At 44.9% G+C, this 19,180-nt stretch overlaps 1 protein-coding gene across 6 annotated transcripts in view; it reads left to right on the top strand.

Annotated features, from left to right (window-relative positions):
• Window positions 1-8,857, top strand: part of LOC141735565 (zinc finger protein 131-like) — a 45,264-nt gene extending 36,407 nt beyond the window's left edge. For 4 of the 6 annotated variants that reach the window (XM_074568562.1, XM_074568559.1, XM_074568561.1 and 1 more), the window contains one exon: window positions 6,697-8,857. In XM_074568562.1, the coding sequence (XP_074424663.1) occupies window positions 6,697-7,353 (657 nt within the window). In that variant the 3' untranslated portion in view covers window positions 7,354-8,857. The remainder of the gene's footprint in view (window positions 1-6,696) is intronic. The other 2 variants (XM_074568563.1, XM_074568565.1) reach the window with 1 other exon arrangement.
• Window positions 8,858-19,180: the final 10,323 nt, after the last annotated feature.

The raw sequence follows: 19,180 nt of genomic DNA, 5'->3' as shown, positions 1-19,180 counted from the left end.
ATTTAGTTATTATGCTATTCTGAAGTTAATTCTTGGGAGCATACCTTTGTCTTAAAGATAAGTTTGTTTTGAATATGAGAACTACTGTATAACACAAAATCGTACCTAGTAGCTTCATTGAAGATACTGTTTTGTCTTTATGACTGTTTGGTTTAATTGCTTCGCCTCATAGCTTTCTCTGTAACAGATATTGTTAATGTGGGTTAGTGTTATTTCAGCCTGTAGCAACTACAGCAATTCTTGGATAATTTTTTCTTGACTTTTTTCTCTTTAGAACTAAATTTGAATAGTGTTCAATAAATAAAATCTTGGCTCACTGAACAAAGAGGAGAAAACAAAATTGCACTTGCTTGATGAGCACTTTTGGTGCACTTGGTTGTATGCCTCAAGTACAGAATTAGGCTTTACGTGGCAAGAACAGTAATTATGTGCTTGGCCATTACTGATAGTCATTACCTTTATGTGTGACTAAGTAATTTTGAGTGCTTATCTATAAGGTTAGTTAGTTAGTATTTTAAGAAGTGTGTGTGCAACTTCTTTGTAAAGCGTAAGCCTGGGGGGGACAAAAAGCACATCACTAGCATCACAAACATAGAATCATAGAATGGTTTGAGTTGGAATGGACCTTAAAGATTATCTAGTTCCAACCCCCCTGCCATGGGCAGGGACACCTCCCACTAGACTAGGTTGCTTTGAGTCCCATCCAACTGAGCCTTGAACCCTTCCGGGGATGGGGCATCCAAAACTTCTCTGGGCAACCTGTTCCAGTGTTTCACCATCCTCACAGTAAAGAATTTCTTCCTAATATCCAATCTAAATCTACCCTATTCCAGTTTGAAACTGTTACCCCTCGTCCTATTGCTACGCTCCCTCATAAAGAGTCCCTCCCCATCTCTCCTGAAAGCCCCCTTTAGGTCCCCTTCAGGTACTGAAAGGCTGCTGTAAGGCCTCCCCAGAGCCTTCTCCAGGCTGAACAGACCCAACTCTCTCAGCCTGTCTTCACAGGAGAGGTGCTCCAGCCCTCTGATCATCTTTGTGGCCCTCCTCTGGACCCTCTCCAACAGGTCCATGTCCTTCTTGTGCTGAGGACTCCAGAGCTGGATGCAATACTCCAGGTAGGGTCTCACCAGAGTGGAGTAGAGGGGCAGGATTACCTCCATTGACCTGTTGGCCAAGCTTCTTTTGATGCAGGTCAGGATGCAGTTGGCTTTCTGGGCTACAAGTGCACATTGCAGGCTCATGTTGAGCTTCTCATCCACCAACACCCCCAAGTCCTTCTCCTCAGGGCTGCTCTCAAGCCATTCTCCGCCCAGCCTGTATTTGTGCCTGGGATTGCCCTGACCCAGGTGCAGGACCTTGCACTTGGCCTGGTTGAACTTCATGAGGTTTCCACAGGCCCACCTCTCGAGCCTGTCCAGGTCCCTCTGGATGGCATCCCTTTCCTCCAGCGTGTCAACCGTGCCACACAGCTTGGTGTCATCTGCAAAATTGCTGAGGGTGCACTCAATCCCACTGTCCATGTCACCAACAAAGATGTTAACCAGCACTGGTCCCAGTACTGACCCCTGAGGAACGCCACTCGTCACTGGTTTCCACGTGGACATTGAGCCATTGACCGCAACCCTTTGAGTGCAACCATCCCGCCAATTTCTTATCCACCGAGTGGTCCATCCGGCAAATCCATGTCTCTCCAATTTAGAGACAAGGATGTTGTGCAGGACAGTGTCAAACACTTTGCAGAAGTCCAGGTAGATGACATCAGTTGCTCTTCCCTTATTCACCAATGCTGTAATGTCATCGTAGAAGGCCACCAAATTTGTCAGGCATGACTTGCCCTTTAGTAAAGCCATATTGGCTGTCACTAATCACCTCCTTATTTTCCATGTGCCTTAGCGTAGTTTTTAGGAGGATCTGCTCCATGATCTCGACAAGCACAGAGATGACGCTGACTGGCCCGTAGTTCCCAAGGTCTTCCTTTTTTTCCTTTTTTAAAAATGGGGATTATGTTTCCCCTTCTTCCAGTCAGTGGGACCTTCAGACTGCCACAGCTTCTCAAATATGATGGATAGTGGCTTAGCAACTTCATCTACCAGTTCACTCAGGACCTGCAGATGTACCTCATCAGGTCCCGTGGATTTGTGCACCTTCAGGTTCCTTAGATGGTCTTGAACGTGGTCTTTTACAGTGGGCAGTACCTCATTCTCCTAGTCCTGCCTTTGCCTTCTGTGACTTGGGTGGTGTGGCTAGAGCGCTTGCTGGTGAAGACCGAGGCAAAAACGTTGTTGAGTACCTCAACCTTCTTCATATCCTGGGTGACCAGGCCTCCTGTTTCCTTCCGGAGAGGTCCTACATTTTCCCTAGCCTTCCTTTTGTCACCGACATACTTATAGAAGCCTTTCTTGTTACTTTTGATGTCCCTGGCCAGATTTAATTCTGTCAGGGCTTTAGCTTTCCTAACCTGATCCCTGGCTGCTCAGACAATTTCTCTGTGTTCCTCCCAGGTTACCTCTCCTTGCTTCCACCCTCTGTAGGCTTCCTTTCTGAGTTTGAGCGTGTCCAGGAGCTCCTTGTTCATCCATGCAGGCTTCCTGCTGTTTTTGCCCAGCTTCCTCTTTCTTCGGTTACATTGCTCCTGAGCTTGGAGGAGGTGGTCCTTGAATATTAGCCAGCTTTCTTGGGCCCCTCATCCCTCAAGGGCTTTATCCCACGGTACTCTACCAAGCAGATCCCTGAGGAGGCTGAAGTCTGCTCTCCTGAAGTCCAGGATAGCAAGCTTGCTGTGTGCTGTCCTTGCCACCCTAAGGATCTTGAACCCCACCATTTCATGGTCGCTGCCGATGCTGCGCTTGAGCTTTGCATTCCCCACCAGCTCCTCCTTGTTGGTGAGAACGAGGTCCAGCATGGCACCTCTCCTCGTTGGCTTCTCTGTCACTTGGAGAAGGAAGTTATCATTGATGCATTCCAGGAACCTCCTGGATTACAGAATCACTGAATGTGTAGGGGTTGGAAGGGACCTCTGGAGATCATCTAGTCCAACCCCCCTGCCAGAGCAGGGTCACCTAGAGCAGGTTACACAGGAACACGTCCAGGCGGGTTTTGGATGTCTCCAGAGTCGGAGACTCCACCACCTCTCTGGGCAGCCTGTTCCAGTGCTCTGCCACCCTCAAAGTAAAGAAGTTCCTCCTCGTGTTTAGGTGGAACTTCCTATGCTCAATTTGTGCCCATTACCTCTTGTCCTGTCGCTGGGCACCACTGAAAAGACCCTGGCCCCATCCTCCTGACACCTACCCTTTAAGTATTTATAAGTGTTGATAAGGTCCCCCCGTCAGCCATCTTTTTTCCAGACTGAAGAGACCCAAATCCCTCAGCCTTTCTTCATAAGAGAGGTGTTCCAGTCCCCTAATCATCTTTGTAGCTCTCTGCTGCACCCTCTCCAGCACAGTTCCCTTTCCCTCTTGAACCGGGGAGCCCAGAACTGGACACAGTACTCCAGGTGCGGCCTCACCAAGGCAGAGTAGAGGGGGAGGATGACCTCCCTCGACCTGCTGGCCACACTCTTCTTGATGCACCCCAGGATGCCACTGGCCTTCTTGGCCACAAGGGCACATTGCTGGCTCATGGTCATCCTGTTGTCCACCAGGACTCCCAGGGCTCTTTCCACAGAGCTGCTCTCCAGCAGGTCAGCCCCCAACCTGTACTGGTGCATGGGGTTATTCCTCCCCAGGTGCAGCACCCTACACTTGCCCTTGTTGAATCTCATAAGGTTCCTCTCTGCTCAGATCTCCAGCCTGTCCAGGTCTCTCTGTATGGCGGCACAGCCTTCTGGTGTGTCAGCCACCCCCCCCAGCTTTGTGTCATCAGCAAACTTGCTGAGGGTGCACTCTATCCCCTCATCCAGGTCATTGATGAATATATTGAAGAGGACTGGACCCAGTACTGACCCCTGGGGAACACCACTTGTTACTGACCTCCAACTAGACTCTGTGCCCCTAATCACGACCCTCTGAGCTCTATCTTTCAGCCAGTTTTCAATCCACCCCACTGTCCATTCATCTAACCCACACTTCCTAAGCTTCCCTATGAGGATGCTGTGGGAGACCACGTCGGACACCTTGCTGTAATCAAGGTAGACCACATCCACTGCCCTCCCCTCATCTATCCCTGCAGTCATGCCATCATAGAAGGCTATCAGATTAGTCAGACATGGTTTCCCCTTGGTGAATCCATGTTGAGTACTTCTGATAGCTTTCTTTTCCTTCACATGCCTTGAGATGATGCCCAGAACGAGCTGTTCCATCATCTTTCCAGGGATGGAGGTGAGGCTGACCGGCCTGTAGTTTCCCAGGTCCTCCTTCTTGCCCTTTTTGAAGGCTGGAGTGACATTGGCTTTCCTCCAGTCCTCAGGCACCTCGCCTGTTCTCCAGGACGTTTCAAAGATGATGGAGAGCGGCCCAGCAATGACTTCTGCCAGCTCCCTCAGCACTCTCGGGTGCATCCCATCAGGGCCCATGGACTTGTGGATATCCAGTTTACTTAATTGATCTCTCACTTGATCCTCCCCAACCAAGGGGAAGTCTTCCTTTGTCCAGACTTTCTCTTTTACCTCCAAAGCCTGGGACTCCTGAGGGCTGGCCTGAGCAGTAAAGACGGAAGCAAAGAAGGCATTCAGTAACTCCGCCTTTTCCACATCCTCTGTCACCATGGCTCCTGTCTCATTCAACAGCGGGCCCACATTTTCTCTAGTTTTCCTTTTGCCTCCGATATACTTGAAGAAACCCTTCCTGTTGTCCTTGACATCCCTTGCCAGGTTTAATTCCAAGGAGGCCTTGGCTTTCCTTGTTTCATCCCTGCATACTCTGATGGCATTCTTGTAATCCTCCCAAGGGGTCAGTCCCTTCTTCCACGTGCTGTAAACTTCCTTCTTCCACTTGAGCTTTTTCAGAAGCTCCCTGCTCAACCATGCAGGTCTCCTGCATCCCTTGCCCGATTTCTTTCTCTTAGGGATGCACCAATCCTGAGCTTGGAGAAAGTGGTCTTTGAATACCAACCAGCTTTCTTGAGGGGGCTTCCAGAGCCCTAGCCCACGGGATCTCTCCAAGCAGTTTCTTGAAGAGGTCAAAGTTAGCCCTCCTGAAGTCCAAGGTTGCAATCCTACTTGTTGTTGTTTTGTGCATAGTACCCATGATCCTGAACTCTGTCTTCTCATGATCACTACAGCCAAGGCTGCCCCATTGCTTATGCCCTGCTTTGTTGTCCCTTCAACAGATATCAGGGTGGTTGAAGTCTCCTATGAGGACCAGGGCCTGTGAATGTGAGGCTGCTCCTATCTGTCTATAGAGAGCCTCATCTACTTGGTCTTCCTAGTCAGGTGGCCTGTAGCAGACCCCCACTGTAATATTACCTGTCCCTGCCCTTCCTTTAATCCTGACCCATAAGCTCTCAGTCAGTCAGCTCCTCATCCACCCCCAGGCAGAGTTCCATGCACTCCAGCTGGTCATTGACATAGAGGGCAACACCCCCTCCTCTCCTCCCCTGCCTGTCCTTCCTGAAGAGTCTGTATCCTTCCCTTTCAACACTCTAGTCATAGGAGCCATCACACCATGTCTCCATGATGCCAGTAAGGTCATAGCCCTGGAGCTGTGCGCACATCTCTAACACCTCTTGTTTATTCCCCATGCTACGTGCGTTTTCATAGAGGCATGATTTTAAGACTTCAACAGCATAATGGGGATATTCAGCTCCATTACACATACCTGTTCCTTGAGTTAATCCCTGTCAGATACTCCATCATCTTTCTGTGCTGTTGCTGAAAACTGAGGAGCTGGAACATTATGTTTCAAAAAGTGAAGGGGTGCCAACAGTGAAAATGCATGTTTTTTGCTTCTTTCTGCAGCCAAGAACACTTGCATGGACAAAGACTCCTGAGCCTGTTTTCTTTACTCCGAACCTGACTCTACCCCACTCTTCTCTCTCTTCTACCCTGGCACCTTGTTCATTTCTGCAGTCTTTGTGTGTTGTTTCCGGGTTACTTACCTTAGTGCCAGCTGAAGGGAAGGAAGTGCACTCAAGTGTTTTGTGAAAATAGTATGTCTGCAGTCCAAGCAGTACTTTAAGCTGGAAGAGACTTAAAGGGATGGAGTTTAGAGATTTTTATCTGCTGAAATCACTCAAGTATTTTTTTGAAATGGCGAAACGGGAGAGTTTAGTCTAGCCAGGTAAATCTTCCAATGCCATGAACAAATGAAAGCTGATAAGGAAAAGTTGGTTAGTAGTACTGCATCTAGAACTTCAGTAAAAGGACAGTTTGTATTACACTTCCATCATACGGTATTATTACATAAATAGCTTTCCACCCAAAATTCTAGCACCAGATGTTTATTAGGGTGTGAATCTGGATGTGAATTTCACATAAAGTTAAAATAAGAAAACTTTCAAATGCTGTACTGACTTATAAATTTTGTAGGTATCATGTGTATACACAACTCAAAATGGCACACTGTTTCTTAAAAATAAATAAACATCAGGTCTTCTGTTCATCTGAAGCTGACTTCTCAGCTTTTACCTCTAACGTACATGGTTGTTTTTTTAATCCAAGTAGCAAGAAGGTACACTACGTGAAGCTATGATCTGAAATAGGCACTATACTTTGTCATGTTTCTTTTGGCATTGTTTAACATACTGTATCTTTTGTTTCAGGTTTGTAACAGTGTGTTTAACAGCTGGGATCAATTCAAAGATCACTTGGTAGTACACACTGGTGACAAACCCAACCACTGTACCTTATGTGACTTGTGGTTTATGCAAGGCAGTGAGCTGAGAAGGCATCTCAAAGACATGCACAATATTTCAGAACGAATAGTGACAGAAGAAGTTCTTCCAGTGGAAGCTGTGGAAGCTGAACCAGTAACATCAATGACTATAATAGAACAAGTGGAGCAAGTACATGTCCTACCAGTAATTCAGGTACAAGTGGATCCTGCACAGGTAACCGTGGAACAGATGCACCATGATCTTGTACAGGACAGTCAAGTGAAAGACACGCAGATGGAGGAACTGCAAGAACAGGTGCAAATTAGTTACTTGGAAGTTGAACACATTCAAACTGAACAAGGTGCTGAAGTTCACGTGGAGCATGTAAATCAAATACAGATGGAAGAAGTACAGGCAGAACTTATAGATGGAACAGACCTGGAACAAGTAGAATATGAAAGTGTTGATCAAGGAGAAGTAGAAGAAAAGGAAACTAGTCAAGTAGATGATGTAGATAAGGAAGATCACGAACAAGCTGAAGACTTAAAAACTCAACAATTAGCAGACACACAGAATGAAAAGATGGATGACAAGAACAAATAACCACACTGTGCAGGTTTAGGAATGAAATGCCCAAGTATTTTTGTTAGCTTTTACATTGGTTTTTGAATGATCAGTTGTCATCTTTCCACTATATTGTCCTTAGGAAGCTGGACAAGTGGACCAAAGTTAGCTTTCTTCGTGTACAACTAAACTTCTCTCATATGTGAAAAATAACTTTCTCATTCATGTAATACCATGGAACAGAAACTACCACAGAGATGGACAGTTTTTTGAGGATTTTAATAATTAATAGCTTGTATCACTGTTACACCATTCTTGGGTATATATGAGTAACTTTACCTCTTTTCCTCTTGCCATAGAAGCAAACTCTTGTTATAGATTTGCAGGGTGTCTGTGGCAGAAGAATCAGTAAAATCTGGTGGGTTCTAATGTAAGTGGCCAATCGGGTACCTGTGAATTTTCTGGGCAGACTGTTTGCTGTTTCCTAACAACGGTCCCTAACTTTCAGGCTGGGGAAAAAACATTGTGAGAAATGAGTGCCTTTTCAACACTGACTGGTTAAATTTCCACAAAGCTCCTAGAGTGTTCAAGAACCTAGTTCAGTAAAAGGCAATGTAGGTAATGTTATAGCGCTTTATATTTTTGCTTAAAATTGTCAGCTACTGATTTTTTTTTTTATTATTTTTCCATTAAATTTAGGGGCAGGGTGAGAGAGGTAACAGATTCCACATGGAGGCAGCAGGGCACTCTAAAAGGGACACTTTAAGAAAAGCTCAGTAGAATCTGTGATAAACATGAGCTGAAAGAAAGCTACAGCAGACTCTTCGTTTATAAATCGTCATTTTTGAAAATGAGTATTTTTAAACATAAATATAGAGAAGACTTGTCTATATGGTATCAGGTTCCTGGGTTTTTTGAAATAAAATTCTGACACTTGACACAAAGATGATGTGCTAAAAGTAAAAGCCATAGGTATGAGTGCTAAAATGTGGATTGAGAAGTAGGAGTGTAAATATTTTAATCAATATTAGACAATAAAACAATACCAGCCATTAAATATTGCATTATTTGCTTCTTCCAATAAATTAGGAACAACTGAGTGGCTGGCAATTACAGTGCCAGATCCCAGTGGCAAGACTCAATCTCATTTTAATAAGATTAATAGCGCATTACTGTAAAGTTTGTTTAGAAAATACTTGTCTAGCGCTATGTTTAAGGATGCTAAGGACTTCTAATTCTCAATTATTAACTTAAGATTAGAGGCACCTCCATACTTCTGGAAAACTTTATTTTCAAAGCCTTAACTAAAGGGAGGAATTTTTGCAAGGCTGTTCCCTAATGCTCTTGGTAATCCTGTAGATCTTAGTTAAAATCAGGCTTTTCTATTCAGTCTTCTCCAAATGCAGAATTATTTCCTGAGATTTGTGCTTTTATTTAGTCTCATTCAAAATGATTCTTGTGTTTCATTATAGTGTAGCCTTTGAGAAATTGTTGCAAAACAAACATGGATCTCAATTAAAATTTCAAACAATTTGATTAACATAACTTGTATTCTTTTTTTTATGATGTTTTATGTTTGCTGAGATGCAAGTAATATGTGATGAGATTCTGTGCAGAGGGAAGAATGTGGCCCAATGTTAATCATGAAAGTAAAAGTTGGCTCTTGTATTTATACCTGGCTTCTGATAAGAAGCCTGTCTTTTGATAACATGTAGGGTACAGGCCTGCTTGCTTAGCTGCATAACCCTAATTTTTTAGGTATTTGTGCATATAGACACAAAGTCTGTATCTGTGGAATTAAAGGAACAATCTGTCTGTGTGTCTAACCACTGAAACTAACTTTTAGGTAATTTAAGGTCCAATGTAAATTGAGAAGGTATGAGAAGGTAACAGGGCCATGGTTTGGTAAGCACAGTTGGGCTGGTTTTATTGTTCTGTTTGATCTCCCCTTTTCAACAACAGCTTGTGAATTTGGTAGGAGAGAAATGATGCTCTGTTGTTGCACCCAGTGCTGCCCCATCCAGACTCCTGCTGAGCCTGGGTGGGAGTGTGGTGGGGGCATGAGCAATCCCCTTCTCACCCTGAGGGACAGGGTGAAAGGCTCTCCTCACGTAATAACTCCACTGGAAAGTGTTTCCCTTTGCAACCCCCTCTTCTCCAGAATTTCCTTCCCAAAAATCTAAAGCCCAAATTGCTTCCACCCATGGAGTCCCCCATGCCTCCATACTGCAACAGCTGATATTGGGAGAGGGATGATTGACTTGGAGAGTCAGAAGTTATGGTTGCTGGTTGCTCTCTGTAACAGCCACCTTGCCATCCTCTTTCTGCCCCAAATGTCTGTATAGACAAACAGACCTCTCCAAAATTTATATTACCTATGCACCATTGGAGGAGATCTTCCCTCTAAATAAGCATATACTGCTGGTCCCCAGAGTGCCCTGTGTTATGCATGTACTGGTCTGTAGCTTGCAATGGGCACTTGTTGCCTGGGGCCTGTGGTGGGCCATGATACATGGGGTGAATGCTTGAATTTTTGCCGAATGAAACTAATTGGCTAAAGCAGTGGGCTCTAGGCAGTGAGAAATGGAAAAGTAGAAATGAACAAAAACCTGAGGTGTGTCTGGATACAAAATAAAAAGTGAGCATTAAATTGAGACTGAGGTTAGGGGTAGACCTGTAGATTTATATATGATATTTATGAGAGGTCACAAGCTATTTCTGAAAGAAGGACAGGGAGGAGAAAGGCAGCTGATCAGTAGTTTGAGAGCTGCTGAATTATTCAGAAAATATAAGAAAGGATTAGTTGCTTTTTTCAAAAACAGTTGCCAAAGAGCATTTCATCTGCAGGCTTATGAGGATGAAATCGGATGTCAGTCCTGTGTGAAACGGTCACTAGAGGAGGATCATGCAGCCTCTGCTTTGTTTCACGCCTGCAGTGGAACTTTTAATTAGCTAATGGTGCAGAATAGGGTACTCTCTTACACAAATTCTGTAACTTGTTATTATTTCAAATGAGAAAACATTTAAATAGATGTTTAATTTGGTTGCTTATTTTTAAGGACTGAAGTATCTCTTCCATAGGGACTGTCATGAAAATGTAACATGCAGTTAGATTATTTTTTTTGCTATTTCTAACAACTTTATTCTTAAACTGTAGTGTTTGCTACTAGCAAATAATTTAAAAATTAAAGCAACCTATTTATAATGAAAATACAAATACTTTGTAGCTTGTCAAACACTTAGCTGCTCAGGCAGGTACAACAGAAGCTGGAGCCCTTTCCTGACTTGCCAGCTCAGATCTAGTCCAGCTTCAGCCATGGCTGGACCCAACTGTGGGAGCATGCCCCAATTTGCATCATTGTAAATGAAATTGCAACATTATGTGAGAAATGCTTGCACAGCTCCCTGATGCTGTCTGCCTGCTGGGGTTTTTTCCCCTAACTCGAGCCTTGACATCTATAAACGTCTCAGCTAGGGCTTGTCTTTCAGATTCCTTCAAATGAAGGCTGGTGCCCTTTTAAGGAAATAATTTGTATCATTAAAAGAACTGAAACTACGAAGGGGGGGTGCAGCCTGTAGCTCCTAGGCAGCGGGTCTCAAATGTGGGGGCATGAGGACCTGGAGGGTGTAAGTGGGGTGCGGGGGCCTGTGCCTGGCCAGGTGGCAGCCAGTCGCGGGATCGCAGCCCGTCGCCGGCAGAGCTGTTCAAGCTTTCGCAGCAAAGGCGACGGCGGCCCCTCAGCCCGGGCTGACAGCCCCCTTAGCCGGGGCGTTGGGAGCCGCGCAGGCCCCCTACCTCCCCCGAGGGCAGGCAGGGGGCGTGGTGAGGCAGGGAGGCCCATCCCCACCGCGTGAGGGGAAGAGTGAGGCGGGCAAAGGGCGGGCGGTTGGCAGGGGCTACGGCGGCGCTGAGGCCCGCGATCCGGGACGGGCCGCCTCTGCCCGGGGTTGGTCTGTGGGAAGGGGCGGCGAGGCCCGGCGGAGCCGGAGGCAGCGGGAGGGGGCCGGTTTTCAGGTATGGCGGTGAGAGTGCGACTCCAGTGGCGGCTGGCTGTGTCTCCCTGACCGGGCGGAGATCTGGCCCCCGGAGGTGGCACTGTCTCAGCCGAACGCCCCGGCGTGGTCCTCGCCGGACTCCGCTGGCCGATCGCTGCGGGAAGCGGAAGCTGAGACGCTGTGCGTCGCCAGCGGGCTGGGAACATGCGGGGACTCCCCGCGCCGGCGGGTGCTGAGTTTTATAGTTCTGATACTCTTCCGATGCAACTGGGTCTTTTAGCCTTTGCCAAGGTGTAATGGGTTGACCCTGTCTGGACGCCAAGGTGCCCACCAAGCCGCTCTATCACTTCCCCTTCTGAACTGGACAGGGGAGAGAAAATACAACGAAAGGCTCGAAAGGCTCCTAGGTCGAGATAAGGATATTGAGAGATCATTCACAATTACCGTCATGGGAAAAACAGACTCGACTTGGGGAAAATTAATTTAATTTATTATCAGTCAAATCAAAGTAGAATAATGAGAAATAAAAACTAAATCTTAGAACACCTTCCCCCCACCCCTCCCTTCTTCCTGGGCTCAACTTCACTCCTGATTTCTCTACCTCCTCCCCCTGAGCAGTGCAGGGGGACGGGGAATGGGGGTTGCAGTCAGTTCATCACACATTGTCTCTGCTGCTCCTTCCTCCTCAGGGGGAGGATGCCTCACACTCTTCCCCTGTTCCAGTGTGGGGTCACTCCCACGGGAGACAGTCCTCCACGAACTTCTCCAAAGTGAGTCCTTCCCACGGGCTGCAGTTCATAAACTGCTCCAGCGTGGGTCCTTTCCACGGGGTGCAGTCCTTCAGGAACAGACTGCCCCAGCGTGGGTCCTTTCCATGGGGTGCAGTCCTTCAGGAACAGACTGCCCCAGCGTGGGTCCTTTCCACGGGGTGCAGTCCTTCAGGAACAGACTGCCCCAGCGTGGGTCCCCCATGGGGTCACAAGTCCTGCCAGCAAACCTGCTCCAGCGTGGGCTCCTCTCTCCACAGGGCCCCAGGTCCTGCCAGGAGCCTGCTCCAGCACAGGCCCTACATGGGGTCACAGCCTCCTTTGGGCACATCCACCTGCTCTGGTGTTGGGTCCTCCACAGGCTGCATGTGGATATCTGCTCCACTGTTAAACTCCATGGGCTGCAGGGGGACAGCCTGCCTCACCATGGTCTTCACCATGGGTGGGCTGCAGGGGAATCTCTGCTCTGGCACCTGGAGCACCTCCTCCCCCTCCTTCTTCACTGACCTTGGTGTCTGCATAGTTGTTTCTCTCACATATTCTCACTCCTCTCTTCCAGCTGCTGTTGTGCAGCTGTTTTTTCCCCCTTCTTAAATATGTTATCACAGAGGCGCTACCACCGTTGCTGATTGTCTCAGCTTTGGCCAGCGGCGGGTCCATCTTGGAGCCGGCTGGAACTGTCTGTGTCTGTCATGGGGGCAGCTTCTAGCAGCTTCTCATAGAAGCTACCCCTGTAGCTCCCCTGTTACCAAAATCTTGCTACACAAACCTAATACACAAGGAGCCTAATCTTGCATTCTTCTGGCATCAGCGGAGCTGTAGGAAGACTCCCACTGATGTGAACAAGCTTTACCTCAAGCCTATGCTTATGCCACTGGAGGAGTTTTAATAATTTCAGTAATATTTTGTCACTAAATAAAGTGTTTCCAATTGCTCCCTCCAGCTGGAGGTGTAACTCTGTGTATGATATCCTTTACTGGGGCTGTAATCTGATTCATGAAAATGCTATTATATGATATGCTCTGAAAAAGGAATAGAGAAACCCACCTGCTTTCAGGGGCCATGCTGCAAGAGTGGTTCTTCATGGGCAGACTCGCTTGGAGGGGCTCACAGATGAATTACAGAGGTGAGGGGAGAAGAGGGGTTTTTGCTGTTAAAATTGAGTAAACAAGAGACAGTGACAATGTGGGTGGCTTTTAATTGTTATTGAAATGCAGGTTATTTGAAAGACACGTGTATTTTATCTGACACCCTCTTCTTATGCTAGGTCTAATTGTAGCCTAAAGCCAAAATATTTTCAGTCTAAGAAATCCCATACTGTGTTTAACATAAGAAGCATATGAATAATTCCATGTAAGAAGCCAGGACATGTTTCAGTGTTTTCTGGATTGGGGTATTATTCCTTATATCATGTAATCTGTTCATATAGCTTTAGAATGGCTGGCACAGTTATTGATAAACAGAACAGCATGTGTCACAAGAAATTTGTTATTTCAGGGCTTTCTCCTTTAAGGATGTAGACTGATGTTTCAGTTGATTCACACCAAATAGATTTGTTGAAGTTTTGGGTGCATATATGTTAGAGTGTGTTTAGATTGTCCCTCTCCACAGTTAAGGAGGAAAATACAGTAAACTAAAAACTGGTACTCATTTTCAGGGAGAGAAGGGTGTTTGTGCATGTGTGTGTAAAAAAACAGAATTTAACAATTATTCTATCAAAAAGGACCCTAAACTATATATATATAGCCCTGTCTTTATTCTCTATTACATCTCTGTTACTAACATTACCAGAGAGAAAGAATAATTTTTTTCTAATTTTTTCCTTCTTGTCACTTTTTTAAACTATTTTTTTCTTGCACTAGGTAATTTCTTTTAAAATATTTTCTCATATCTAAAACAGTTCCAGGGTCTGAGCAAACCCATTGCTGTAAATGACGGGGAATAATGTGGTCGAATTTATTTTTCCTGAACACTTAAATATTATCATCCATCGTCTAGTGCCCTTAATTCAGCTGATGCTTCTTTTCTAAATAGTATCTTATCCCACAAATAGATGTGAGGATCTTAAGGATTTTACTTAGTTCTAGACAGTTTGTCTGTTTGGGAATCAGGAACTAAATGTACCTGAATATGCTTGTTTTACTATTCTTACAGCTGCTTATTTGGGATCTTTTGAGATTGTTGTTTTAAAAATTGCAGCTTCTAGGGTATTTTTTAAAATGTTGTCCAGTTGTGGGGTCCTTAGCTTTGTCCTATGAAAATACTCAAAATTATTTTGTAAACTAACACAGGGCCTTCACTATTGCAAATATAAATAATATATTATAATACATTTCACGGAATTTCACAGAATTTTCATGGAATTTCACGGAATTTTTCAGAGTTGGAAGGGACCTCTAGAGATTATCTAGTCCAACTCCCCTGCTAGAGCAGGATTGCCTAGAGCACATTACTCAGGACTGCATCCAGGCGAGTCTTGAAAATCTCCAGAGAAGGGGACTCCACAACCTCCCTGGGCAGCCTGTTCCAGTGCTCTGTCACCCTCACCGTAAAGAAGTTTTTTTCTCATATTTGTTTGGAACTTCCTATGTTCCAGCTTGTGCCCATTGCCCCTCATCCTGTTACTGGGAACCATTGAAAAGAGTCTGGCTCCATCCTCCTTAAACCCACCCTTTAGATACTTGTAAACATTAATAAGGTCTCCCCTCAGCCTTCTCTTCTCCAGGCTAAAGAGTCCCAGCTCTCTCAGCCTTTCCTCATAAGGGAGATGCTCCAATCCCTCAGTCATCTTAGTTGCCCTACACTGGACTCTCTCCAGTAGTTCCCTGTCTCTCTTGAACTGGGGAGCCCAGAACTGGATGCAGTACTCCAGGTGTGGTTTCACCAGTGCAGAGTAGAGGGGGAGGATGACCTCCCTCGACCTGCTGGCCACGCTCTTCCCTATGCAGCCCAGAATTCCATTGGCCTTCTTGGCAACAAGGGCACATTGCTTGCTCATGGATAGTTTACTGTCTACCAAGACCTCCAGATCCTTTTCTTCAGAGCTGCTTTCCAGCAGGTCCACCCCTAACCTATACTGGTGCCTGACATTCTTCCTCCCCAGGTGCAGGACCCTACACATTCTGATCTAGTAATTCTGTTTTGAAGGCAAGTTGCACTGGAAAAGAATTGGTTGCTCATATTGTAGCAAAATTACAATAAACTGATCAATTAGCCCTTTGCTAAAAAGGGTTTTTCTTTGGGTCCTGTAGGTTGAACTTTATGGGAGGATTTTTTGGACTTCACCACTGGGGAAATGAGATGCGCTTGGAAGTTCCCACTTCACGAGATACAGAGCACTGACCCAAGCAGATATGACATCATGGCAACTGTAGTGCTTCACCTGGGGGAAGCACAAATGACAGAGGTGGTTGTAAGATATATGTTCAAAATGTGCTCTTTGTGGGGGGACTTGGGGTTTTTGCTTTTTTTTGGAGGCAAAGTTACATTGAGGTGGGGAACATAACAAATGAGAGCACGCAAATTTGAACCATACTGACAAGTGATGGGATTAGCTCCTTACAGCTGGAAACACCACACAACTTTTGCATGGGCAGTCTTGGCCTCTGGCATTATTCCAGAGCCTCATAAGTCAGAAGTGCTTGCTTTTCTTCCTGATTTTTACTGTGAGGTGGGGAAGAAACACCATCCTTTGAAACTCTCATCTAACAATGAGAAAATCTCCAGCATAGATCTTCTGTGTGTTTGGATAAAACCAGTCCTTTGTGAGTAGATAGCTCTCTTTTAAGACACTTGGCAAATATTAATTAGCTCAGCCTCTGACTGTTCCTATTGTCGTGGTTTAACCCCAGCTGGCAACCAAGCACCACACAGCCACTTGCTCACCATCCCCTTGCGGTGGGATGGGGGAGAGAATCAGAAGAGTAAAAGTGAGAAAACTTGTGGTTTGAGATAAAGACAGTTTAATGGTAAAACAAAAGCCACGTACGCAAGCAAAGCAAAACAAGGAATTAATTCACCACTTCCCATCCGCAGGCAGGTGTTCAGCCATCATTACTTTTAAAGCTTTTATTGCAAAATGAGAAAGTATTTAATCTGGAAGGAAGTTAGAAAATGTGAATATTCCCTGCAAGGCGATTAGAGTGTGTTTGATAACTTGTCTGGCACTGAACAATTCAGAATTACTCCTGGTTTGAATTGATCATCAGTTATGTATGCCTCTCATTAAGTTGAAATTGATATGTTATTACTTCCATAGTTCTTCCTATAGTTTACTGAGATGTACTCATGAACTTCAGTGTTCGTAAAAGCTTTCATGAAGTCAAGGTAACCAGGCTGAGTTCATGTATATTTTCCATTATATTTGAAAAGTCATGGCAGTCTGGTGAAGTTCCCGCTGATTGGAAAAGGGGAAACATAACCCCCATTTTCAAAAAGGGAAAAAAGGAAGACCCAGGGAACTACAGGCCAGTCACTCTCACCTCTGTGCCTGGCAAGATCATGGAGCAGATCCTCCTGGAATCTCTGCTAAGGCACATGGAAAATAAGGAGGTGACTGGGGACAGCCAACATGGCTTCAGCAAAGCCCTCTTCCCCACAATAGGCCCATATATAATGTTGGGTTTTTATATAGCACAGTTGAAAGAATGAGCTTTTCTGAGTCCTGCAGGAAGTGATTGTGCTGCCAGTTGTCTTCTCTGACCTGCTAGGCCACTGTGAATTGGGTTAATTCTGAGCTGAGAGAGGGACAGCATGAAACTGTGCTACTAGTTATAGAGGGAGGATCCACCAGTGCTCCTCATTTTCGGTTTTATTTTTATACATGATGGAGTTGTGTAAGTTTTTTTTCTTATCAGTTACAGGTTCCACAGAATCCTGATTTAGAAACTTGGTTTTGCAGAAGTCAAGTTGAAGAGTCTCTGTCAGATCAAGCTCAAGTCTGGTCCAGTGTTCAGGAGGTACAAAAATTACACTGTAGAACTGAGCCTGGGGCTCTGCTTTTAAATAAAGTTCCTCTTTGGCCAAGTACAGCATAATTGCACCAAAGGAGAGTTGTTCACTTACCATCATCAATAAATATAACATTTAAAATGGGTAGTCAGTGTTTAAATCCTAGTGGCTCATTTTCATTAGCATTTAATAGGGAAGTCTTGCTTTTCCAAATGCAGTGAAACAAAGGAGCAGGAATAAACATTAGGAAACCGTTTATATGCTTGCCACTCCAGCCTGGTGATAAGCCCTAAAAGTCTTCTCTGCTCCCCCCCTGCCCCCTTCCCTGGAGTGTCATGCTGCAGCGTGTACTGGTGGCCTTGGGCTGCTCTCCCTGAGGCTCCCTCAACTGCCTCTGCAGGCAGCTCTTTCCACTGTGTTTGCCCACTCTGTGTTTGCTTCATCCACAAAGCATATGGATGTCACTGATCTCATACCCATGTTAATTTTATTAAGATTTTGTTGACCTTAAGCATAGAAAATGTTCTTGACGAAGTACTTGATTTAGACCTGTAGAGTGAAAAAAAATCTTCTGCTATCAGCCATTAGTGTCAGGTTTTCATCTATAACTTGGTTTTGTTGATTTTATTGTCCTTATAGTTTATACCTTCATAATGCCAAAACTGTACTTTTTTATTTTACTAACAGATTGTCCATCAGTTTCCTCCCAATACTCCTGCACTGTGGCATTGCCTCTTAGTTTTCCAGCTGTGCCCCTGGGCTGGGAGTGGTGCCTGGAACAAGCTCAGGTGAGGGTCAGTTTCTGGATGCCCCCTTAGACCCATCACCCCAGTAGCTGCCTGGCTCCGTGAGGCTGTGGGCTGACATGTGCAGCAGCCAGGCCTGCGTTTGTTCTCCCAGCACCAGTATTCAAGTCCAGGATAGGATTTAACTCTACAGTTTCATAATTTTACTATTTTTTAAGTCAAAAAATGTAAGGTTATTGCTTCTGTGTCAGTCTTGTTTCCTTTTGGATGCTGGTAGGCTACTAAATGTCACAGCCGGGAGGCCTGAGTTTATAATTACAGGTTTGCTTTATTTGAAAATAAAGCATATTTGAAAATAGATATTCTTTAGGCAACTATTTATCACCCAGTTAAAGTGGTGCATCTCTTGGAGCACGATATTTACTGATGATTTAGTTAATTTTTATATTTTGAAAGTGTTGGTATTCTTTACATACTTGTGTTCACATGCATGTTTTTCTTCTTTATAATTGGTGTTTGACATTTGGAAATATCCTGAGGCATGTGCAATGTGTAAGTGATTGCCCCTACCCCAGCTTACATTGCAGAGGGAAGAGAAAGGTGTGAAGCAATGAGACTGTGCAATGGTTTTTCTTAAATTCTGGTTTCTGGATTTACAATATCTTAGATTTTTCTTTCTAAGAATGGGGTGGAAGGAGAAAACACTTCTCAAACAATTGTTTTAATCTCCTGCCTGTAGCTCTGACATGTGAATTTCTAATGTATCTTACTAGAGAGTAGTTTTGGGAGCAAAAGTGAAAATAATATTTAAAAGGTTCTAATGTCATGGAAGGTATAAATGTTGATTTGTGAACACAATGTCAGCTGCTGTTTCATATTTTCAATTTTAGTAGCTTCTCAATGGCGTTACCTTCATAAAGACAGTAAAGTACAATATTGTAGGCCCTAATAGTGTGCACAGGTTGTCTGGATAAAGAGCTAAAGCTTCAGAGCAAATGGCATCTTCCATGCTTGCTTCTTGTTTAGGCCTCTACTGTACAACTCTATCCCCTCTTGAAAAGCACAGACTTAGGATGAGCCAGGCAGTAAATCTCTTGAGCATTAGTACTTACTCTCAACAGCGCATAAGGTTGTTTGAGCTATCAAAGAGCATGCCACAGGGGCACGGGGATTTGAGTTTTCCAGGAATGATCAGCGACTCTGAGTGTCATGCCTTCCACTCTTGTGAAGAGTTGCCTGGATTGGTGGTAGAGCTGTAAGGGATTTACTGACATCTTGCCCTTTGTCTTGTAGTCCATATCTTGTTTATGTGTGGTGCATTGCGCAGCTACACCACCACACTAAACATGGACATTGCAAACCTTTGTAGCTGCATTTATTGTATCCTTCTACTTGGAAGGAACCAAA

The sequence above is a fragment of the Larus michahellis genome, chromosome W (genome assembly GCF_964199755.1).
Source record: "Larus michahellis chromosome W, bLarMic1.1, whole genome shotgun sequence".
Taxonomy (NCBI): Eukaryota; Metazoa; Chordata; class Aves; order Charadriiformes; family Laridae; genus Larus; species Larus michahellis.
This window is presented reverse-complemented; position numbering and strand designations above follow the sequence as displayed.